Source organism: Netta rufina, assembly GCF_964035555.1.
Source record: "Netta rufina genome assembly, chromosome: Z".
Classification (NCBI taxonomy): domain Eukaryota; kingdom Metazoa; phylum Chordata; class Aves; order Anseriformes; family Anatidae; genus Netta; species Netta rufina.
The window spans coordinates 30780201-30805690 of NC_140126.1; the positions used below are offsets into that span (position 1 = coordinate 30780201).

At 44.5% G+C, this 25490-nt stretch overlaps 2 protein-coding genes across 6 annotated transcripts in view; one reads left to right on the forward strand and one right to left on the reverse strand.

Annotated features, from left to right (window-relative positions):
- The window catches only part of PSIP1 (PC4 and SRSF1 interacting protein 1), a 37681-nt gene extending 31783 nt beyond the window's left edge, over nt 1-5898 (reverse strand). For 2 of the 4 annotated variants that reach the window (XM_084305468.1, XM_084305465.1), the window contains exons 1-2: nt 5276-5590; nt 4214-4290 (exon numbers count right to left, since the gene is read on the reverse strand). In XM_084305468.1, the coding sequence (XP_084161594.1) occupies nt 4214-4290; nt 5276-5347 (149 nt within the window). In that variant the 5' untranslated portion in view covers nt 5348-5590. Of the gene's footprint in view, nt 1-4213; nt 4291-5275; nt 5591-5694; nt 5713-5755 lie in introns of those variants that run through there. The other 2 variants (XM_084305466.1, XM_084305467.1) reach the window with 2 other exon arrangements.
- Nucleotides 5899-12874: 6976 nt separating this feature from the next.
- Nucleotides 12875-25490, forward strand: part of CCDC171 (coiled-coil domain containing 171) — a 172668-nt gene continuing 160052 nt past the window's right edge. For both annotated transcript variants that reach the window (XM_084304666.1, XM_084304667.1), the window contains exons 1-4: nt 12875-12974; nt 15003-15084; nt 18237-18375; nt 20485-20659. In XM_084304666.1, coding sequence (XP_084160792.1) covers nt 15029-15084; nt 18237-18375; nt 20485-20659 — 370 coding nt within the window. In that variant the 5' untranslated portion in view covers nt 12875-12974; nt 15003-15028. The remainder of the gene's footprint in view (nt 12975-15002; nt 15085-18236; nt 18376-20484; nt 20660-25490) is intronic.

A 25490-nucleotide genomic window follows, 5' to 3' on the forward strand; every position in this document is an offset into this window, starting at 1 on the left:
CATTGCAGACAACCAATTCTGTTACATAAGCAACTTTAGTTTTCCCAATTTAACCTACAACAGCCCAAGTTTTCCATTACTACCACCACATATATGGCCCCTCTCCTTCCTAAGGTGCTGAGTGTCTGGGCAAGAAACAGACAATGCTTCTTAACAAATGGCGGAAGACAACCAACTACTGTAAACCAGAACAACTAAAAAATTGTTATCTTGTGAATGAACAGAGAGAGCACATGCTTTCTTTAGAAAAACAGGCTTAAGTGTTAAGAGTAAAGAATTCTTATATCCTGACTATATAATACAAGAGAACAACAACAAAGCAGAAGTAGTTCCAAACAAACAAAGAAAATCTTTTGAAGTTACTAAATTAGAAACAATGTAGTTAAAAGACAAAATTCAAGAAGAATGTTAAGTGTATCAGGCATAAAGAGCACTAGAAGGCAGTGCCTAGTCACACCTGAATGTATTTGACTGCCCGGGTCCTTAAGAATACTGTGAATTCAGCATTACTTCAGTAACTTCTCAGTTTCTCAAGATAAGTCCTCATCACTTTATTTACTGAATTGAATAAAACTTTAAGCCTTTCCATAAGATTCTTCCTCAACCCCATTCTTGGGGAAGTAAATATTGCAGTTTACATTTTTTTAATTTAATTTACTCTTAGAAGAGGTCTTCAGATAGCTTGTGTGTCTTTTTCACAAAAACTGACAACATCCCTGCACAGCACTACCCCTACTGTAGTCTGTGTAACTAAAGCTATCAGCCTGGCTTTTCTTGTATGTCAAAGTCACAGTATTCACACTACTATTTTCTCTAAGCTAGACTTAGGAGAACGGGGTAACAAATTACTGAGGACAAACATTCTGGTTTATGCTGAAGACCAAAGCCTGTATAGTTACTGCTCTACTCCCAGTACTTTTAAAGTTCAAACTTCAATGCAGCAACCCATACACTGCTAAAACAAAGATGCCACTTTGAGTTTCGTTCTTATTTTTGCTATGTGTCTAGATGCAGCTATCTGACATTGAGACTCGGTAATCTGAAAAGTTGCAGGCACTTGCTTTCTAAAGTAATGGTTCACGGAAAATGATATAGATACTTCTAATCCTCACTCTATTTTCTTCGTCATCTTTAAAAAGATCTAATTGAGACCTACACCCTACTACACTAAAAGACAAAATGTTATCTAGAAAGCTTAAGCATCTCCTGCTCCAGCAGTAGAATTCTTACCTATGTGCACAAAGCATTATGTAAACCACTGAGAGATCAGACTGCAGATTACCCACCCCTTTTCAAGAGATGGTTATGTTCAGTTCAGCCAGCATGGGAAACACACATCTGCAGAGTTGCCTTAACCAGTGTCCTGGTTTCAGTTAGGATAGAGTTAATTTTCCTCCTAGTAGCAGGTAGGGTGCTATGTTTTGGATTAGGATGAGAAGAGTGCTGGTAACATGCCAATGTTTTAATTGTTGCAGAGCAGTGCTTACACCAAGCCAGGGACTTTTCAGCTTCTCACTCTGCCCACCAGCAGGCAGGCTGGGGGTGCAACAGGAGCTGGGAGGGGACAGACCCAGGACAGCTGACCCAAACTGGCCAAAGGGGTATTCCATACCATCTGGGGTCATGCTGAACAACAGATAGGGGTGGCTAGCTGGGGGGAGGAGGGCTGGACTGCTTGGGGCTAGGCTGGGCAACAGTCAGCGGGTGGTGAGCAATTGCACTGTACATCACTTGTTTTGTACATATTATTTTATTTTATGTCCTAATAAACTGTCTTTATCTCAACTCACAGGCTTCATTTTCCCATTTCTCTCCCCCATCTCAGAGAGGGATGGGGTAGGGTGAGCAAACGGCTGTGTGGTGCTTAGCTGCTGGCCAGGTTAAACCACAACAACCAGAAAAAAAAAATACTGGGGAGACAGACAAATGGAAACTGGACAAGACAAAAATAAGAAGCATTGCCTCCTTTCTTCCTATCCCCTAGGAAATGTTTTTCCAAGATTTGTATGGCTTTACCATACACATTGCTCAAGCTTTGAAAACCATCAGGAACTCTCAACCATGAAGAAGAGGTCACATAGCATACTGGGCTGATATATTTAAAACTCCATGCACCAAAAATGAAAGAAAACTTAGTGTAGAGGCTTTACCCTAAGACACAGGTTCTAGAAACTACATTTTCAGTGTGGCCATCTGCAATGATGTCATACACTAGCACAACGGACCCAAATAAAGCTCTCATTAAAATAACTTTTTATTTTTTATTCTTTCAGAATGTTGCTACATTAAGACAAAGACGGAAATAAAGATATGTCACCCAAATCCCCAAAGCCTATTGTAAGAAGCAAATACCCGTTCACTGAACATAGGTAGTAACATGTGATTGTTATTCACAGGTACATGCTGTAAGCAACAGTAAGTATGATTGAAAAGCAGGAGAGTTTCACCTGTTACCACCCTAAGGTAGTTTAAAGAACAAGACAGGCGGGTTTCCGACACAGAAGTTTCTCTTATATTCATAGGAGAAACTATATTTCTCCTCTATTCATAGAATATAGGAGTATAGGATACTGAAAGGCAGTAATCCTGAAGCTACAGCCTGCAAAACAAAGAACTAGACTGCAGTAAAACTTTACTAAGAGTGTCAATGAGTGACGAACAGATTATTTCAAGTTTACCCATGCAAATGAGAAAGAAAATTAAAATTCAAAGCCAAGCATGAGCTAGGAACTTAACTAAAGTTTAAAATGCACCACGATGCTTAAAATTTGCAAGGTATTTCTGCACCTTTAGGTAAGGAGTTGTTTCTTTCTCCCTTATATTCAATTTGTGCCTGTAAACCTACATAAAACTACACAAAACCCAAGTTCAATCCAGAATGACACACATCAACATACATCAAAGGGGAAAAACAAAGCAATATTATATTTTTAACTGCCAAAGTATTCTGGGGAAGAAAAAAAAAAAAAAAACATAAAAGATAACCAAGTGCACTGTTTAAACTTATCGTTAAGCAAAGGGACAATATGCAAACTTTGCAACCTTGAATTGAATTCCACAATTCTGTTCACCCACAAGAACACACATGCTAAAAATAAACCAATAACTGATCTATTGCCAAGATCAATGGAAAGAAGGTATATAAGCCAAGCACACAAAAAGCTTTCTCATGGGGAAACTGCTTCTCGAAAAAAAAAAAAAGTAGTAAAAAGTAATCTCAAGAAGCGTAGAGGATGCTTGCTTTTTAATTCAACAAGCACTGGGTATTCTCTCAACATGAATTATTTTAAAGACATACGCAAAGTAACAGATTAAAGAGATTTGAATAAATATTTAGTGAGAGGAAGATAAAACCTTCCCACACAATGCAAGAAACTGAGTACTTTTATACGTAACTTCTATTTGTGACCTGCTTGTATATAGCAATTGACATTTTATAAAGAGAAAACAAAGGGGAAAATATATATATTTTAAAAAAATAAATGAGGCAAAGGCAGCACTGAATTTGAAATCTTAAATATCCACACTGCAACAAACTCCTACTAAAAAGTAACATGATAATTTTAACAAGACAGAGACCTACATAAAAAACAGTATATCGGCAAGAAAAGTTAGCAGCAGAAATACCCTCAAAACGAGTTTATGATTGCAAAAAGGTAGCATTGTTGAAAGTACCTAAAGACAGATGTTTTGCAGAATAACAGGTACAGAATAACTGTACCTTCTGATTTTTTTTCCTCAAAATCTTACAAAACACAATACCCATGCCCTCAAACATCTTGGAAGGGAGGGGGTAGGGACAACTAATGCAGGATAATTTAACTATTTCTTTTTTTTTTTTTTCTTATTTCATTGTTCTCAGCAATATTTCACTTTCTTTAACAATATATTTTTGAGAATTTTGCCTATATACAGAGCTTAATTAACGTCTATTACAGAAGAAAGAAAAACTCACTGCTTATATCACTTTGGGTAGGATTTTTCTACTGGCATTGGCACATGGTATAGTCACAGTCTACCATTTCTATTTTCTTGAATAGCTTAAGCAAGTGTGAAAGTAACATGTCTTGGCAAAAGAAAATAATTCAGAAGATGACACGCTACTGAACAGTGTAATTTTAAAACACACAACTTTCAGGTAAGTCATTAAGTTCCTATTATAGCATGCTAATGAAATAAAAGAGTATGTGTCTCTTAAATAAGAGGGACTTACGTCTCATGGGTGCCAAAAAAGAATATAGGCATTTTGTTTGCAGGAGGCTTTACTGCTCCCTCAGGAACTTCATCCACCTAAGGAAAACAAAGACCACAACTGAAATCAAGTAACAGTTAATGACAGTCCAAAGGGAAACATCTAGAGCTGTTAGAAACATGGAAAAAAAATGCTACAGAGAAGTTAACAATGCCAAAAGCATACAATGTCAGAAATAAAACCCATTAAACAACAGTATTATCAACAATAGGAAGTGAAAACACTTCTGGCGTTACAGCAACATAGGACGTTGTTTTTTTTTTAAAAAGGATGTACATGATGGGCTGCAGGTAGAAGCACGATTTGATTCCATCCAAAAAAACATCTCCCCTTCACCATAAGCCACAACGCCACATCCTCCCCTTATGCTGAGCCGATAACTGGTCCAAGCCCAGATGTCAAGTACTACGAAAAAAGTCGCTACATTTAACAAGGAAACAAAACAGGAAAGCACACAAATAATTCTTGATGCCGCCTCTCATCTAGATAGCGCACAGTTAAGTCTTTTAGCTGCATTTCCACAGCCATTAAATGCCCGAAGGCAGTCACAGCACTCGCCGTGGCACTTCCAAGAGAGGAGCGGGAACAGGAGAAAGAAACGACTGGGCAACTTACCGCTTGCACCCAGCTTCTTCTACAGGAAAAAGCTACAGCGATGCCCGACTTTAACAGCGAGGCGCAACGCCGCCCTAAAGTTGGTGCTCCCCTTTGCCAGAAGGGAGCAGCTACTGGGGAGCCGTGTTTTCGCACAGCCCCAGCCTTTGTTACCGCTACCACGCAGCGGGCTGAGCACGGCCGCGCTGCTGCCAGCCGGGCTATGCAAATGAGGGCAGCGAGGCAGGGAGCCCGGGGCTGCTGCCGTCGGGAGAAGGCGCCGAGTTCAAGGAGAGGCAAGGCGGCAAGGGGCCCTGCGGGGCCACCGGGGGGGGGGGGGGGGGGGGGGGGGTACGGGGGGCGGCAGGGTGCAGGTGCTGGGCTGCGAGGAGGAGGAGGAGGAGGAGGAGGAAGGAGCGGGCGCCTTACCCTGGCCGGCCAGTGCGGGTACCCTTTCATCTTGGCGAAGATGAGGTCTCCGGGCTTGAAATCGCGGCTCATGGCTTCTCCTCGTCCTGCGCGACGCGACGCGGCCGGGGCCGAGACGCGGGCTCCCTGCTGCTGCTGCTGCTGCTGCTGCCGCCGCTGCTCCCAGCCGCCGCCGCCGCGGCGCCGCCAGCCACAGCCCCAGCCCCGCCAGGTGCCGCTGCCGGGGGCGGCGCAGCACAGCGCGGGGCTCGCTACGCGCCGGGACGCTCCGCGCGGCGCCCCCCCGGGCCGCGACGCTCCCGCCGCAGGCCCCGCGCCCCGGCCCCGCGCCCCACGCCCGCCCCGCTCCCGCAGCGGCCGCCCCGCGCCCTTCGCCGTCCCCCGACCCGGCCCAGCCCGGCCCGGCCCGACCGCGGCACCTCTGCCCCGCCGCGCTGTCCCCGCCCCGCCGCGCCGCGCTGTGCCCGGCCCGCCGCCCACCTCCGCTTTTAGCCGCCGCCGCCGCGCGCCCTCCTCCCGCCGTGCCGGGCGCTACCACGCGGCGGCGGGAGGGGGGCGAGGGGGGGGGGCGGGACACCCGCGCGGGCACGGCCGAGGAGGGGCGGCCGCCAGCCTCCCGCCCCGCGCCTCCGCGGGACGCGACGCGGGGCCGCCGGGCGGCGCCGGTGCGGGCGGGGAGCGGGCGAACGGGCTCGGTTGGGCCCGGCCACCCCCCCCTCACGGCGCGGCGAGTGGCGCCTTCCGCCGCCTGCGGGGCGGGGCCGCGGAGGCGCGGAGGAGGCGGGGCGGGGCGGAGGGGGGGGGGGGCGGCGGCGCTGCCTCGCTGCCGCCCTCCCGCCGCCGGCAGCGGCCGTTGGCGGCCCTGAGGGAGGCGCCGCGGAGCGCGGTGCCCCCGGAGCCGAGCGGGTGGCGGCTGCCCCAGCGCTGCCTTTGTTCCGCTCCCGAGCCCCGCTAAAGCTCGCCCCCCCTCCCGCACCTCGCCGCCCGTACCCCCCTGCCGGTCCGCAGGCGGCTGCTGCCGCTCCCCACGTGCTCCTCGCCTCGTTTGTCCCCTTAACTTCGGGGCCGCCCCCGGCGCTCCCCAGCGGGTGCCCTCGGGTTCGGTCCCTGCTGCCCGCAGGTCTGAGGGCGTAGCGGCCACAGCTCTGCGCCGGCCGGCGTACCTGACAGGACCAAAACCGCTCCTCTCGCACCGTTTCGCCCGCTCCTGAAACGGCGTCTGCCCCCCTGGCTGCCCGGCGGGGGCTGGCGCTTCTGCTGCTGCACTGGAAAGCACCGAGCCCAGCAGCTCGGCTGCGGTGTTGCCCCTTCCCCGTGGTCCCACACAGCGAGCGCAGCGCTGCGGCCAAGCCCAGGCAGGAGAGAGAGGTGCGAGGGAGAGGCGTAGCACACCAAGCTACTTCTAACTCCCCGCGCAGCTGCATTTATCTGACGCTGGCAGATGAAACCACGCCGCGCTCGAGCAGCCAGCCTCACCACGGGGCCTCGCGCACAAGGTTTACGGGCCAGATTTCTGTCGCCTCTCCTCTGTGGCACTGGTGTAGGAGGAGGCGTCCTCGTCAGAAGGCACAGCATACTGCTGTTAGTTTTCATACTGAAACTGAAGTCAGACCCAAGACACCCACTACAGTTGCCACAGAGAAAGTCCTGTTCTGTTCTAGGCTCCCTTCTCCTCTTAAGCAAAAAAAAAAAAAAAAAAAAAAAAAAAAAAAAAAAAAGTAATGTATAAATGTTAACTCTTTACACATTCGGGGCAGAAGTTGTTTAAAAAATAAGACTAAGGTAGGTCGTACATCTGGAATTGTTTAGCAGAAGGTACCGGTCTGACCAGCAGAAAACTGTAACTGCATTGGTAGTTACAGAGCTCTTCGTTTTGGTACATCGAGTCGTTCCAATTTCAGCACTAGACAACGTTTCCTATTTTTTCATAAATGTGACAGTGTTGAATACTGGGAAACAAACAAACAAACAAACAAACAAAAAAACCATATATTAATATTTTGGTAGGCAGGAATTGACAATCTGCAGGGATTCCCTTAGCTAAAGCATTACACTGTTTAGTCGTATGATTACATTTGTCTTCCATATCAGATTAAATATGTTCGCCTTTTAGTTTTGAAGCAGTGCTTTCGGAATCTCTTGAGGACATTCCAATTTTCTCAGCCTTTGGAAACATTCTTTTGAATCTGCTATTTCTCAGAAACCAGAAGCTTTGCACATTGTATTTAATTCAGTGTAGAGCTGGTAAAAAAAAAAAAAAAAAAAAAAAAAAAAAAAAAGATTTTTCCTAATTAAGGAAGCAATTCAAGATTACTTGGTTTTATCAAAAAGTAGCGTGTTCTTCAGAAGAGGCTAATGAGACTAATACATTTTTAAAAGGTAAAGAATACAAAGTTAAATATGATTTAAAGAATAAAAAAATAAAATTGTTTGAGCAAGTTATATTTTGCATGTGATCAGGCTCATTTGTATAATAAGTAAAGAGACTAAAGACAAACTGTTCAAATATGGGCTAAAGTGTTAAGTAAACAGAAGACTGTAGACAAACTGTTCAAATATAGACTAACATGGAATGAAAAGATGTGTATGTTGCAATGCAGACACTGTGCTCGGAAGAGAGTAGCAGGTCATACTGATGCTATTAAGCTTTAAGAAGGGTAGCATCACCAATTTTTAGCAAATGGTTTCATTTTAAATGACAGAATCTGCAGAGCCAGACCTGCCAGCTGGTGCTAAAGTAAGAGGTCAGTGCACTGATAGGCAGCAAGCTATCACAAGCTGTGATAACTTTTTCACAGGTGAAAAAAAAAAAAAAAACTTCTTTTGAGGAGTTGCATTTCTTGAGCTTGTCTGTTTGAAACATTATTTCCAAGTTATTTCCTGCAGGTGTGAGTTAGCTTGCTCTGCAAAGCAGCAGGCTGTCATCCTGTCTGCAAGTGAAGCAGTTGGTTGTACTCTGCTAAGGTGAGAACCATACAGACGTAACAGGTTTTCCCCTTCTTTTTCCAAAACTTCAAGTGCTGCTTCTATACATGCTGTGAATATGTCTCTCTAAAGAATCTATTCCACACTTAAAAGTTAACATTGAATTCAATCTCTAATACGGTTTTGTTGCTATCTTCCTAAAAAAAAAGCACATTTATCCTAAGTATCCATTGGTTGTAGACTGAAATACTCCTTAAAGAGTGAAGAAACTTCTAAAGCATTTTATGTGGGACATGAATTTTTCAGTAGTGCTGGAAGGAGGGATGCTTTCTTTGCTACGTGCATATGTCAGCATTGTTTTGTCTAATGTGGCTTGTTAATCAAGGTCAAAAAAAAAAAGAAAAAGATGTGCATTCTCTTGGGCAGACAAAATAATTGCTTATTGGTTCTATATCTAGGAAGCTTTTATGGTTAGAAAACCTGTGAGAATTTGTACACATGATGTAAGTCTCTCAAATTCCTTCCATGTTATCCTGTAATTTATATTCCTTTAGTATTCTATGCCTTTTCCACCTGCTTCAATTTTCAAGTACCATCAGACAACAGCAGAGTCCTCACTCACTACCATGTTTTTGATCAGCAAGGAAATGCTGTTATTAAAATAATTGTAACATAATGATTTTTTTTTTTTTTTTTTACTGTTACACACCTGGACAAAGAACTTCATTGGCTTGTTTACAAGACAAATCAACCACATAACGCAGATGTAGAAAAAAGCACATCTAAAAACAGATTATACAGATCAGATCACAAACTAGAGATCAAGTTTCGAGACCTCTTGGAAGGTGTGAAATAATATGGAGCTTTTTGTCTCTTGCAATTTAAACTTCAGTCTATGCTGAAAGACATTAGTATCAGCTTAATATTTCACCATGCATCTTAGGAAATCTCAGCCCAAAGTGACATTTTTGCAGTTAAAAATGACAGGAAACAACTGCGGGTTAAAGTCATAGGGGACCTCAACTACTACAGTACTTGTGATAATGAAGTAAATCATGTTGACCTGTAATCCAAAGCAATTAGCTGTACTTTGAATTCAGTATGAGTGTTTTCCTGAGTGAGGACCAACTGCAGTGCTGTGGTTAGTATAGGCTGATTTTGACTTTACAGATAACTGTCCTTAGCGTAATTTCTGTCCTGTTGGGGAATTCCAACTAGAAAAAAAGAATAAACGATTTTGTGTTTGCTTATGTATTTATTTAATAAATGTAACAAATTTATATACACATAACAGATACCATGTTTTCCTTTCAATCACTAATAGTATTTCCTGAGAGATTTTTGAAACTACATAATCGGAAACCTTTAGATTCAAAAGACTGAGTTAAAGAAAAGATTAGGACTCGATTCTGTTTGCTTCCACTTGTTACATCCAGACTAAACAGTCGCACCGTATCTGGAGACCGTATCTGGAGCCGCCAGACCAAACGCTGCCGAGAAAGCCTCAGAGGAGACGATGCGACAAAGCTCCCCTTAGTGTTCAGAGGACGGTATTTACCTACGCCACAGGACAGCGCAGGCAAGCAGATGGATCATTCCTGCGTATCCAGTGCTGAACATGGCACCCATACAAACTCTGTGGGGCTTGCTGGACGCTTGTATACCCAGCCTTCACACGCACCTAAGCTGGTAATTGGGGCCAGCTTCAATTACAGTTAAATGAGGTGACACCTTCTAGAATGATAACTGAGTTGTCCAAAGAAGATTGTTGTTTTCTGTGTTTTTAATAAGTGCCCGTTCTGTGCTCTGTCCGTCAGGGTATCGAGTCTCTTCAGTGGCCTGCCTGGGCTGTGACAGTGGCAGCCCAGACTGCGCGTTCTCAGATAACCTGCCCCTATCTGGTGTGATATATGGAGTAATAATTCGAACAGGAACCTGGAAGGTTGAGTAAAGATAAGCTTAAAAGAACTTCAAGTACATCGGGGCATAGCTACCCTTTGGATGCTAATTCTATGTGTGTTATACCCGAAACATCTTGAATTACCATGGTCCCGAAATTTTAAAATAATAAGTGGAATAATGGGGAAATATACCTCGAGGATTGGTTATCTACTTTGAATCGAGCTCCCACTAACTCATGGAAAAATTGAACACAGGTAGAAGAGCCATTGGGTGTGTAAACCTGGACCATTTCCTAAGAAGCATCAGGGAGAGGGCAAGACCAGAGGAGGGACCAGTGCCGCAGCTCAAGAAGGTTTACCAAGGGCTGCAGCCCCTCAGGGTAATAACCACCGGGTAACATGGCCTTTACCAGACCTCTTCTAATTACATGCATAATTCTATTGGTCCAGGGGCATTCTCAGAATTGTAGTGAATATATTGTTAACACCCGGAGAGGAAGAATTCAGGAATGAACACTAATATATCATACTATCTATGCCTGTAAAGGGGAAGAATTAAACCCATGCTATGTGAACCAAACGGAGTATGCTATATGTAATGAAAGTAATAAGATAACCTGTTATGATCCCAAAGAGGTCCCCTATCAATGGTGGATAGAGGTAAGAACTAATAATGAAGGAGGAAGGTTAATTGGGAAAAGTCACATCACCACAAACCTTAGTAAGCCCTTATCGATCGAATTGGATGTGTGTGATGCTGTTAGTGATAATTATTATACACCCTGTGGAACAATGAGTTGGGTGAAATATTCTAAATATGAGGTGCTGTGCTTAATTCCTTGTATTAAACTTTTACAGAAAATAATAATCCAAGGAATGCAGTTTACCACAATCCTGGTGGAAAGTCCTCAAGAAGACAGCCTCTCTTATGGCTGAATTGACTTGGCCAAATTCAAAGCCAAGACATGAATTAATGGCATTCAAAAGAAGAGGCGGGATTGTGATATATGGATTAATACTTCGTGTCAAGAAGATGGTTGATATTAATAAAGAAAGGGGAGATGTGGGAGTGTGGCCGTGGGGGTCAACAAGCCCCATGGTTGGTGATACCATCAGAGTCTGAACAATGAGGCCATCAGGAATGTAAAAGAGTTTAGAGGGCACAAGGAAGGGTGATTCAGGAGACACCATGCAGTCTGGGGTTGCTTGTTCTCCAGTCATTAAGGTATGGAAGTTGCTGGGTGTTTGCTGGTTATCGGGCAAAGTTGCTTGACCAATGAAAAGTTGTTTGAAAAGGACTGCTGTGGGGAGAAGGGTATGAGAGGGGAGCCTGTCCTCGAGATAAAAAAGGCAACAAGATGTAATGAAGTTATGTCATCAATAAAGAAGTAGGAAAAAGGAACGAATAGGGACAGGCTAGCAGAACAGGGACCAGGACAGGCACATTGATCGCCTCATGAAGATAGGTTTGGCCAAACTCAGCAAACTGCTCAGAGAAGCTCGTACTGAAAGTTGCTGGAAATTGCACACCAGAGCTGGGAAGAAGCTCAGGCTGAGAGAAGCGGAGCCGCACACACAACTGCCCCTCGCTGGTAAGCAGCTGTGCATTATGGGGAATCATACGTCCTTAGGAACAAAGACTGTCCTGGTAACTTTACAGCTTATTCCCTTTATTAACAATCAGACACCTTATGATCCTGAAATATGGGACCTAATTGAGGTCAAGGTGTGGGACTCTGCTACTAAAAATGACAAGGTTGCAGTGGGATTGCTCAGCACCTGGCGAGCAGTCTCTGAGGCCTTAAAGAGCCATGTGGGGCCACAGTCAGAAACGTGTGGTTTGCCAAACAGTAATAGGCTTAAAGCATTTTTTGTTAAACACTTGCCTTTTAAAACTTTGCCATGTTTATGTTTCAATTGATACTTTTTCTGATTATACATATGTATAGGCATACTTGAGATTAGTATGTAAAAGCAGTATTTTGTATATTTAAAAACTTCGATGTTCGTGTGTGCGCATTGGTAGTGTTGACTCCCCGCACTCCCAGCGCTGTTTACTTGCCTTTTATAAATATTACTAAATTCAGATTGAGTTGTATCTTCATTTATAACACTGGGCTGGGTATTTGCTGAGGTTAACCTGCCCGCTTGTGGATCATGCATCCCCTCAGATCTCCCTGTAATCACAGTCACAGGTGATAGATACACCCGTAACAATGTGTTTTTCCTTCAGGTGCAGGGGAGCGCCCTGTTCAGAGATGTTCTGTGAGGAGCCCAGTGTTTTGCCGAGCGGGGCTGGTGACAGCTGTGAGGTGACCTTGCTGAGGCACACTCCCTGCAGGGGACCCAGCTTTCTCGGGGCCTGCAGAAGTTCGCCACAGGAATAGGAAAATAACCCATTTCCGACTGCTGGCTACCACAGCCTCACTGTGCATCTGCGTGTGACGTTAGCGGCACTTATGGAACACTTTCATGCAGTTTTAACTCTCTTCAGCCCGTGCCACGCTTCCCAGAAGCAGACGGCGCCTGCTCTGTGCACGCCTTGGGAGGGCTGTCGGCCTCCCCCCACCCCCCGGCTCCGTTCCCCTTCACACCCGGCCGAGGCGGGAGCCCGCGGCGAGCGCCCCCGTCCCGCCCCGCGCATGCGCAGCGTCCCTGTGACGCGCCGCGGCCGCGTCTTCCTCGCCGGGCCCTTAACGACCGAGCGGCAGCGCCGGCAGCTCAGAGGTGCGGCGGGGCGGGACCGGAGCGGGAGAGTCGCGCCGCGCCGCGCCGCCCTGCGCCATCGCTACCCCCCCCCCCCGCAGGGTATCGCCGCCCGCCCGGCGATAGCCCAGCGTCGAGGCAGAGCTTCCCGGCACCGTGGGCTCTCGGTGAGCTGCGCTTCGGGCTACCGACTTCCCTCCCCCCCCCCCTTTTATTTTATCTTTTCCTTCCCCAGCCTGGAAGCGGCGTGCCCCGTGGTGTCTGGCTGCAATTAACGGGGAGAACCCCTGGGTCAGTTGGCTAGAAGTAAATGCGCTCGTATTAGTGCAATCTGTGTTACCGGCATGCTGTTTATACTGATTTTTTTTTCCCCTGTCACGAGCACCGAATTAAAAAGTTTCCTCTGAAGATGGTCGCGGCTGTAGTTTAATGCTCCTCCTTTCTGCCCTCAGATACTGCTGATGTACCTGATACAACACGGATATTTTTAAGCACAAAATAGCAGATTCATGGAATGGAAGGCTAGATGTGTTGCTGTGTTCACCTAAACTTGGCTACTGACTGGAAAAGATACCCCCCCACACACTCCCTCTCACCCTCCTCCAGTGTTTTAAGTATTAGTAATAAAATAATACTCCAGTATTATTAGTACTAAGTACTAGTACTAAGGGAGATACAAAATATCTCCCTTAGTATTTTGGAGATGAATTGAATTTCCTAGAATACTAGGATCTTAGAATCACAGAATATCCCGAGTTGGAAGGGACCCATAAGGATCATCAAGTCCAACTCCTGGCTCCACACAGGTCTCCCAAAAGTTTAGACCATGCGCACAGCTAAGTGCACAGTCCAGTCGCTTCTTAAATTCAGACAGGCTTGGTGCCGTGACTACATCCCTGGGGAGCCTGTTCCAGTGTGCAACCACCCTCTTGGTGAAGAACCTCTTCCTGATGTCCAGCCTAAACTTCCCCTGCCTCAGCTTAACGCCATTCCCGCGGCTCCTATCACTGGTGTTTACAGAGAATAGGTCACCTGCCTCTCCACTCCCCCTCGCGAGGAAGTTGTAGACTGCGATGAGGTCTCCCCTCAGCCTCCACTTCTCCAGGCTGAACAGGCCCAGTGACCTCAGCTGCTCCTCATACGTCTTCCCCTCTAGGCCCTTCACCACCTTTGTTGCCTTCCTCTGGACACTCTCCGATAATTTCACATCCTGTTTGTACTGTGGTGCCCAGAACTGCACACAGTGCTCGAGGTGAGGCCGGACCAGCACAGAGTAGAGCGAGACCATCACCTCCCTTGACTGACTAGCAGTGCCGTGCTTGATGCACCCCAAGATATGGTTGGCCCTCCTGGCTGCCAGGGCACACTGCTGGCTCACATTCAGCTTGCTGTCAACCAAAACCCTCAGTTTCCTCTCTGTGGGGCTGCTTTCCAGCATCTCGTCGCCCAGCCTGTATGTATAGCCAGGGTTGCCCCATCCCAGGTGCAGGATCTGGCACTTGCTTTTGTTAAACTTCATGTGGTTGGTGATCTCTCAGCTCTCCAATCTGCCCAGATCTCTCTGCAAGGCCTTTCCAACCTCATCCGAGTCCACAACTCCTTCAAGTTTAGTGTTGTCGGCAAATTTGCTCAGAACACCTTCTAGTCCTACATCCAAATCATTTATAAAAACATTGAGGAGGACTGGCCCTAAAATGGAGCCTTGAGGGACCCCACTAGTGACCATCTGCCAGCATGATGTGGTGCCATTTACCACAATCCTTTGAGCCCTGCCTGTCAGCCAGTTGTTATCCTCTTAAGAGAATTGAGACTGTAAGGAGTGGAACAGCATATACAGACCAGAAAACATTTTGTGTTGGAGTTTTTTCTGAAAATTCTGGCAGCAGATATTCTACAAAACGCATATATTTTTTTTTTCGTCTACAACATTTAAGCTTAGAGGACTCGCTGTACAGTTCTTTTTGTTGGGTAAGGCTGATTTCAAACTCCAATTGGTGGTGCTTGTTCACATGACACAGTAGCGCTGTTTGGTAACTATTTGTGAGTGTTGACAAATGATTCTTTCATTATGTTGCTAAGAAAACTAAAGTATGTCTCTGTTACAGGCTTTAATGTTTTTATCGTATGGAAAACAGTAATCTTTGAAGCTCCTCAACTACAAATATTTATAGTCAAAGGTGATGTTGATTTTTCAGAGTTCATAGACTTAAAAAGCTGCATAATGGATATTAGGAGTTCGTCTTCTACAGTCATTCCTGCAGTCCAGGAAGCTAATTGGTGAGCTTTGCTTCTATATTTTGTAGTTCTGGACTATGGTTCATCTCTTTGTGGCTAATTTTCAAGGTCCCTGAAATTGTGTAATTCAGACTGAGGAAGAACAAGATGTGATTCATCAAAGCCGTGCCATGCTGATCTAGTCACCATATAAAAAGTGTTGTTTGAAGATACATGTCATGACCATCTGATGTGCTGGAATTCTCATAGGAGAATTCCAAAGACGTGACTTCGGTATAGAAGGAGTTCCTGACTGCAGTCAGGAGTGCTGACCTGGAGTGACAGAAAGATTCTGCATTAGCTGAGGTGGTAGAGGTCAGCTTTAAGTCTTACAGGCAGGTTGTATTTTTTACAACCTGGCATGTTTGATACTTAGCACAATTAAAGTAAGCTTTAGTTAATTCTGTTTATCTTAGCTGTAACACCTATTTGCCACTATTTAAAGCCTCATTATACCGAGCTGGCAATGATGTAGGCAGGAATAAGAAAATCCATGATTACTAACTTTGGTTAGTCAGTCAGACTGCAGACTGCTCCTTGACGTAGAGGAATTTAGCAAGATTATACTAAAAGGAATATTAAGAGATAAGAATAATAAAATAATCACTGTTGCAAAGTTTACACTTGCTGCTAGATATGGAGGAAAAGATAGCAAAAACCTTTTCCTATAATGTTTTGTGTCCACTGTAGCTAGCTGACTTAGGAAGTGAATGGGAATTTAAAGCTTTTGAGTTACAGAAAGGCATTTTGCAGTGTAGAACTCAAAAGCTGTTTCACCTGCCTATGTCTTGAAGAAATTTGAAAAAGTTACTAAAATAGTGCCTTAGATAAAAGCTATAGCTGGTAAAATAGATGTTTTTGTTCAAAACCTATTACTGATGAACTATGAATGTATGAAAATGGAAATACAATGCTTTCTCTGAGTTTCTATTAGATTGCAAATCACATGTGAAAGTTTCCAGCGATTTTGTGTGGTTTTGTCTTTGATTTAAGCTTCACTGAGCTTTGTACACTAACCCTTTTGCTCTACATATGAACATGGAAGGAAGAATCTCCTACAATAGGTGGCATGAAAATACTGCATGCACTGAATTACTGATTACTAATTATGCAGAGAATTACTATATTTAAAGAAGAAAAATGACACATGCACACTAACCCCACCCCACAGCCAAAAAGTAACATAATCATTGCATAGCCTATTTTTCCTCGAAGACTGCAGAGAGAGGAGAGGGGCAATTTGGATTCTGATTTTCTGATTTTCTGATTTCTGATTTTCTGATAACCTGTGCTTTGCTAACTCTGGCCTTCTTTTAGGTGCCTAAAAATGAGATTGATACTTTTTGTATCATCCCTGAATAATAACGTGTGTCTTTCATCAGTTTTCTCCAGCCATGGAGAAGAGGGGAGGGGAAAATAAGTCTCTGTGGACACTTACACAATGTCCACAAACAAGCTTTTACACAGTTTCTGGAAGCTCCAGCTGTTCAGATCCTTCTTGTTTCCTGCTTGATTTACCACATCTTCTTACTGCTATAGTTAAGAGTCATATAAAATAGCGATCCGTGATACTGCTTACTTTGTTGTTGATCTTTTGCCCTTTGAGTGATGTTGATTCCTTTGGGCATGGCTACCACAGTAACCCCGAAAATTAGTAATGCACCTATGGTTTTCTCTCAGTGCGCACAGGTGTTAATGATCTTTATCTCCTACAATTATTAAACATTAAAACGCGTTAAATACATAGCACCCCATGAAACAAATACTGATGACATACAGTTATATTGGTCTCATAGGTAAAGTCTGCCTTTGTTTTAAATGAAAATAGACTTAATATTTATTTCATCAAAATACTTTTTGACCTTTTCTAAGAACTAGAATTTCATCCTTCATTACTAGCGATGTCTCAGTGAGGGTAACAGTCAAAAATCTATGCTATTGTTCTCATTTTTGACAATGTTCTTGTCTTTTTTTTTCTGTTATGTGTATCATCACGTAGGGTTCTGAGACATAGCAAATATTAGTTGTGCCTCTGCACAAACCCAAGGGTAAAGAGGTCTTAGAAAAAAAATAATTAAATCCCAGTAGATTCTGTTGTTTTGCAATTAATATTTATGACTCTTAAGACAAAGGTAAGATAATGATTTATCATTTTTAATTCAGTGTGAGATGATAGCACCTTTTTGGCTAATCTGATTATGTTTCTCTTTATGGTATGTTTCCTAGTGATTCTGAAAACTTTTGCTTTTGTATGTAGCAGCTAGTTACTCCAGACAGACTTTTTTATTATATATATAGTAAATATAGTATAGTGTGTATATATATATATTTACTATACATATTTATTATATATGTATATATAAAATGTGAAGACTTGAGTTTTAACTCTTGAAATAAATTTAAAAATGGCCAACCTGAAGTTACAGTAATTGCACACAAGATTATTAAACTAGCATATTTTAATTAAATGTTCATTTTTGTACTCAATTTCCAGTCTATGTATAAAAACTTGTTTCTATTATTTTAACATTACTTGTGGTTCCTAAGGACCAATCTTACTGTCAAGTAGTTTTTCTGTTAAATTAAATTCTAATTGAAATGAACATACTAGCTATTTTAGAGGACTAGGCCTTTAATAGGTATTATGTTAGTAATCAGTTGCTTATGTGAAATGCAAATGCATGCATCTTTCAAAAATATGTAAAGATTATTTTGATTCCAAATATGTGCATTTGTTACACGATAGGGGTGGTTTTGAGATCGTAAGCTAATTTTTTTTTCTTTTTTTTTTTTTTAAAAAAAAGAACCCTATTGCAGGAGATAAACAAGAGATGGAATGATGTTCTGAAAGTGTCCTGAAAGATTATTGAATCAATAAAAAAGACAATGAGAAACAATAAGAGAACACATTTTAAAATCAATGTTAAGAAACACAAAACACAGATCTGTTTTCAGTGCCTACAACTACATCCTGTATCCTGCATAACAAGCAATTATATGTAACTCCTTTTTCAAAAAGCAATAGTATGATAACGCCTACATGGCATAATTTGTGAATGTTTTGAATTTTTGCCTCACAAACTAATATTGAATTAAGGGACCACTAAAATTTATAAGGAGTATTCATGTATCTTGAAAACATTCATATTTTGCAGCCTAGATAGTGCCAAGAATGAGTCACGGTTACTACAAAATAGCGATGAATCAGAATTGGACACTGATGAAGATCTAGCATGGCAACTCTATGAAGCCGAAAAAGAAAAATTAGACATAGCTGTTAAACACCATCAAGAAGTAAGTTTTTTTTGTTTGCTTTATTTTGCTCTTTTAAGAAATATAATCTTGTTTCATTAAAGTCACGTTCTTGCATGATGTGTTGAAAGTGCAATCATTAGCTGAAAACTAATAATAAAGGTGTCACTCTACAGACCTCTCATACCTGTTTTAGTGGTTCTTCTGTCATTGTTAATAAAGTCATTCCAACCTTGGTGCAAATATTCTGCAAGGAAAATTTCTGCCTACCCAGTAGTTTGTTAGATAAAATTGCCTAGTGGCACAAAAAGATAGATGCCACAGCTTGAATCTAGCTTGATAAAAATAATGTTCTTTATTCTATTTTTATTTTTTTTTCAGAATATTAGGGTAGCATTTTAATTCTGTGGAGATCATCTTGCTAGCTTTATGGTTGTTTTTCTTTGTGTACATCAAATCTAGCTAGGGTATCCATTGATGGTCTTGCACTGTCTTACGTTGTACAAATTTGCTATTTTGCAAAATTTGTTGCAAAATGTATAAAGTGCAAATGTTGTGGAATATAATCATAAAATGTCCTGAGTTGTAGGAGACCCACCAGGATCATCTAGTCCTGCTCCTGGGTCTGCATAGACCACCCAAATATCAGACCCGCTGCATTGGCCAAATGCTTCTGGAACCTTGGCAGGTCTGGGGCCATGACCACTTAATTCCATGGGGAGCCTCTTCCAGTGGACGTGTTTGTCAAGCACTTGGCACTTTTTAATGAAAGCTTCATTCACAGGGAGATTGCTTTACCAGCATTACAAAGATTTTTCCCGATGGTGTTGTAGCAGATTAGTGTTGAAATGAAGTGGCAATAGCAAGAAAATATTTGATACTCAAATTAAAGTAGATGGAAAATTTTTGCATTTGTATATATAAGATAAGTTGAGCACTGAGTGCAGCGGTAGTTGTAATCAACTGCAGTGGTTTTGATACTGGGAATACTTTGCACACTTACTAATGCCAATCTGAGGAGTGATGTGCTGCTTTAAACTGTGCTTGTGTGGAAGTATTACTACTATGGATGGCAATTCTGTTCTTAGTAGTTTTCTGGGGGTGATGGATGCAGTTTCTCAATGGTTTTGTTGGGGTTAAATCTAGGCAGTAAACCAAGTTTGCTTTTTCATGTTCATTTATTATTGGGGTGTGTACGTAGATGAGAGATTTCTGCTTTTCCCACAGTTAACTTGCTCTTGTGCTGCATTCTTCTTCCATTGTCCCATCAACTGTGGTGTTATTCTATAGAAACGGGTACCAGAAGTTATCTGAAGAGTAACCTCTTAAATTGAGAATTTGTAAACTGGGTATGCATAGCAAAATTAATGTGCTGTACCATGTTGCCATTGTTTGTACTGCTCAGATTGCTTTTTAAGCAGGTGAACTACTTGAGAGACTGTTTTTTTACAGTCTCTGTTTACAGTATAGTTACATATAATGGGAGTGCTCAAGTTACCTACAGCCAGTATCGTTCCAGTCAAGAGGCTACTCTGTAGACATTCTGAAGAAATCCGTATTTTACAATGATGGGACTGTGTTTCTTAATCCGGATGAGGTCACTTTTTGAAAGGTTTTCTGTGCTTTATTTGTTGTTTGTTAAATTTAACTGTACTCTGTTTTAGTACTGAGTATCTTTATGTAAACTTTATGTTCATACTCATGCTTGTCAGTTATTAGAGGTTTGGTAGTCTAGCATCTCAACATGACTATTCTTCAAAGTGTTAAATTTGAAGAAAATTAATAGAAAATTCCCTGTTGAATAGAATGTTTTGGTAGCTGCAGTTTGGAATTTTGAGGTGAAAGAAGATGACACTATTATGACTTATTTTCTTAAGGTAGAATAGCTTTGAAAAAATGAAGGTGTTTCTTTTAAGTACCTGAACTTGATCTAGGAATATGACCAATTTGCATATATAACAATGACAGTATATTTATGCAGACTTTGTCATTTGCAAGACTAGTTTTTAAGTGTAATAAGAAGGTAGCTGTAATAAGAAGGATGCAACTCAAGATATCTTCTGAAAATACTCTGCAGGCATATTTTTGGAACATACTGCTTATTTAAAGGAGCATTGTTGCCAGTTTTCTGAAACAAATTTTATTTTCTAGCTGTCTAACTGTAAAATCCAGATTGTCAAATTACGGTGTGAAGTTGAGAAAGGAGAGGCAGTGCGACAAAGTCTGGAGTATGAATTGGCAGTTGCCAGAAAAGATGCTCATTTGAGAATGCGTGATGCAGAAGAGGAATTAAGTGATGTAAAAACCAGGCTTGTGGAGCTGCAAGGTAAGTTTCAGAAGAGCAAATGCTGCTAAGCGGTGAAATCCGTTCCAGGTCGGGCAGACAGATGAGGTGCAGGAACTTGATTAAATTTTCTACTTATTGCTGTTTTTCTTTAATCTCTCTTACCTATCTGTTTTTGTAAGCTGGTATGCTTGTTGGTTCCTGTGTGAATTAAAACTAACCTACTAAGCCTATCATCCCTTTTTATTTTTTCTCCTTGTCTTCCGTTCCCTCTTTTGCTGCTGTCCTTGTACAGAATTTTAATCACGGTTAACCCATGACTAACCTGTCCTGGTTGTTGCAATGTCCAGCAGTTCTTAATTCCCATTTTGGGAAAAAAAAAATCCACTCCATTTCATTTGTTTGCACTATTTCCAACAACTTTTTTCCAGCACTTCTCATCGTGCAGCTTCTGTCTTTCATCTCTTCAAAGGCTCCAAGTATTTAATTATTCATGTCTAGTTCCTATTCTTCTCATCCTCCTTGTTTCTCTTTTTATAGGTAATACAACATGTATGTTGTGGAGTTATTCTATTCTGCAGAAGGGGTATGACATTAGTATGTGGAGGGGAAGGTTTTTACCTAGACATTTTTTCCTACTAGAGTTATATTCAGAAATTCAGATTTCCTTGATTCTCCTCAACAGATTATGTGAAATTTCTCATTCTTACAAGTTAGTGAGGTCCATCTTTAATTACCTAAGTGAGAATAGAATCCTAGAATCATAGAATATCCCGAGTTCAAAGGGACTCATAAGGATCGTTGAGTCCAACTCCAGCCTCCACACAGGTCTACCCAAAATTTTAGACTGTGTGACTAAGTGCACAGTCCAATCGCTTCTTAAATTCAGACAGGCTTGGTGCAGTGACTGCTTCACTGGGGAGCCTGTTCCAGTGTGCGACAACCATCTCGGTGAAGAACCTCTTCCTGATGTCCAGCCTAAACCTCCCCTGCCTCAGCTTAACACTGTTCCCTTGGGTCCTATTGTTGGTCACTAAAGAGAATAGATCAGCGCCTTCCCCTCCACTCCCCCTCGTGAGGAAGCTGTACACTGTGATGAGGTCTCCCCTCAGCCTCCTCTTTTCCAGGCTGAACAGGCCCAGTGACTGCAGCCTCTCCTCATATATCTTCCCCTTTAGGCCCTCCGCCATCCCAGTAGCTCTTCTCTGGACACTCTCCAATAGTTTCACGTCCTTTCTGTACTGTGGTGCCCAGAACTGCGCACAGTACTCGAGGTGAGGCAATATATTATTACACCTTTTTAACCTAGTACATGAGATACTTGCTGAGGTGATCAGCTCTGGGGTAGACAAGTTCTGCAGCGGAGCAGGGAACTGGGACAGGCAGGGCTTTTTTCTGGCATCAAGGCCACTCGAGGCAGCTGTGGGAGACGCCAGGGCCCGGCAGCCCTTGCGAGGGAGGTGAACGAGGCATAGGTGGACCCGGCAGTGCCCCCTCCCCAGCCGTTCAAAAGCAGCCCCTAGGGAGTGCAGGCAGCCAGAAGCGTGGTGACCAGGGTGGGCAAACAGGGCGGGGCGCAGCTGTTTGCGCTCAGGCAGGGCAGAGCGATCCCCCCACCCATAAGAACAACTCATTTAACGGCCGTCTTCCACTAGCTAGGCTGCAGTGGTCTACACCAGGCACAGTGCTCTCCATAGAAAGTCAGTAACCACCCAGACTGACTGCCCGCTCAAAAATGCAGCAGTTCGAGCTCTGGATGCATGGAGTGCCTGAGCCCGTTGCCGCACTCTGAGGGCAGCAGAGACACCGTGTGTGTGAGGTGCGAGCAGGTGGGTGACCTGGTCAGCCTGGTGGCAGAGCTCAGGGATGAAGTGGAGAGGCTGAGGGCCATCAGGGAGTGTGAGCAGGAGATAGACTGGTGGAGCAACTCCCTGCAAGGCCTGAAGGAGGGGTACCGGGGTGAGACACCCCAAATGGGGGTGGACCCCCTGCCCTGTCACAGCTGGGCAGAGAGAGGGGACCTAGGAGCTGGGGAGAAATGGAGACAGGTCCCTGCTTGACCTTGCAAGCAGCGCCCCCCCTACCGGCCCTACCAGCCCCACCTTCCCAGGTGCCCTTAGACAACAGATTTGAGGCCCTGGAGCTTGAGAGACTGGTGGGTGAGGAAGAGGTAGAAAGTCTACCCAGGAGGATGCCTAGGGCGAGGAAGTCCACGCCTCAAGACTCCACGCCTCAAGACTGCCACCACCAAGACAGAAAGAAGGGTGATTGTTGTAGGCGACTCCCTTCTCAGGGGAACAGAGGGCCCTATTTGTCAGCCTGACCCTACCCATAGGGAAGTCTGCTGCTTCCCTGGGGCCAGGGTCAGGGATGTTGCCAGAAAGCTTCTCAACCTGGTTTGCCCCTCTGATTACTATCCTCTTTTGATAGTCCAGGCTGGCAGTGACAATATTAAAGAAAAAAGCCTGAAGGCCATCAAACGGGACTTTAGGGGACTGGGACGGTTAGTGGATGGAGCGGGAGTGCAGGTGGTGTTTTCGTCCATCCCTACAGTGGCAGGGAGGGGTACAGAGAGGACATGGAAAGCCCACCTGATAAACACGTGGGCTCAGAGGCTGGTGCCAACACAGATTTTTTTTTTTTTTTTTTTTTGACAATGGGCTGCTTTACTCGGCACCCGGCCTGATGGCTGCAGACAGGTCCCTATCTTTAAGGGAAAAACTGATCCTAGGCCAGGAGCTGGCAGGGCTCATTGATAGGGCTTTAAACTAAGTAAGAAGGGGGACGGGGCTGAAACAAGGCTTGTTGGAAGTGTGCCAGCGGGCACAATGACAAGGCTGGGGTAGAAGGCAATGGCCCAACTGAAGTGCATCTACACCAATGCGCGCAGCATGGGTAACAAACAGGAGGAGCTGGAAGCCATTGTGCAGCAGGCAGGCTACGACTTGGTCGCCATCACGGAGACGTGGTGGGACCAGTCTCATGACTGGAGTACTGCAATGCCTGGCTATAAGCTCTTTAGAAGGGACAGGCAGCACAGAAGGGGTGGTGGTGTGGCTCTCTATATTAGAGAGTCTTTCGAGGTTGTAGAACTCGAGGCTGGGAATGACAAGGTCGAGTCCCTTTGGGTTAGGATCGGCAGGGACAACAAGGCTAGTGTCCTGGTCGGGGTCTGCTATAGACCGCCGAACCAGGATGAGGAGACGGATGAGGAACTCTACAGGCAGCTGACAGAAGTTGCAAAATCATCAGCTCTTGTACTCATGGGGGACTTCGACTTCCCTGACATATCCTGGAAGCACAACACAGCCCTGAGAAAGCAGTCTAGGAGGTTTCTGGAGAGCGTGGAAGAGAGCTTCCTGACGCAGCTGGTTAGTGAGCCTACCAGGGGTGGTGCCCCGCTAGACCTTCTCTTCACAAACAGAGAAGGACTGGTGGAGGATGTGATTGTCGGGAGCTGTCTTGGGCAGAATGACTGCAAAATGGTAGAATTCTCTATTTTTGGCAAAGTCAGGAGGGGGATCAGTAAAACTGCAGTCTTGGACTTCTGTAGGGCTGACTTTGAACTGTTCAGGACACTGGTTGGCAGAGTCCCTTGGGAGGCGGTTCTGAAGGGCAGAGGGGTCCAGGAAGGCTGGGCGCTCTTCAAGAAGGAAATCTTAATGGCACAGGAGTGGTCTGTCCCCATGTGCCCAAAGACGAGCTGGTGCAGAAGAAGACCGACCTGGCTGAACAGAGAGTTGTGGCTAGAGCTTAGGAGAAAAAAGAGGGTTTACAATCTTTGGAAAAGAGGGTGGGCCCTGCCTGGCCCGATCCCCCACTCTGCTGCAGAACGCATCTGCCCCGGAGTCGATCGCCTCGGCAAGTGGCAGTGAAATGGCGGTGGCGCCCAATTTAAATAGCCTGCCGCTGGCGCTGCTGGCTCTGCCTACTCCTCGTCAGCCTCTCTCACAAGGGCTGCTGGGTCCTGGCAGCTCCCTCAAGTAGGCTTGATGCCGGAAAAATTAGCCCGATTAGCCTGAAGTAGGCTCGATGCTGGAAAAAATTAGAAAAAATTAGAAAGGCCAAAGCTCATCTGCAGCTCAATCTGGCTACTGCCATTAAAGACAACAAAAAATGTTTTTATAAATACATCAACACAAAAAGGAAGACTAAGGAGAATCTCCATCCTTCACTGGATGTGTGGGGAAAGTTAGTTATAAGAAATGAGGAAAAGGCTGAGGTGCTTAATGCCTTCTTTGCCTCAGTTTTTAGCAGCAAAACCAGTTGTTCTCTGGATACTCAGTACCCTGAGCTGGTGGAAGGGGATGGGGAGCAGGGTGTGGCCCTCATAATCCACGAGGAAATGGTTGGCGACCTGCTACAGCACTTGGATGTGCACAAGTCAATGGGGCCAGATGGGATCCACCCGAGGGTACTGAGAGAACTGGTGGAGGAGCTGGCCAAGCCTCTTTCCGTCATTTATCAGCACTCCTGGCTATCGGGGGAGGTCGAAATAGACTGGCGGCTAGCAAACGTGACGCCCATGTACAAGAAAGGCTGGAGGGCAGACCTGGGGAACTATAGGCCTGTCAGTTTGACCTGAGTGCCAGGGAAGCTCATGGAGCAGATCCTCCTGAGAGTCATCACGCAGCACTTGCAGGGCAACCAGGTGATCTGGCCCAGTCAGCATGGGTTTATGAAAGGCAGATCCTGCTTGACGAACCTGATCTCCTTCTATGACAAAGTGACACACTGGGTGGACGAGGGAAAGGCTGTGGATGTGGTCTACCTTGACTTCAGCAAGGCTTTTGACACCGTTTCCCACAGCATTCTCCTCAAGAAACTGGCTGCTCATGGCTTGGGCTGGCGTACACTTCGTTGGGTTAAAAAC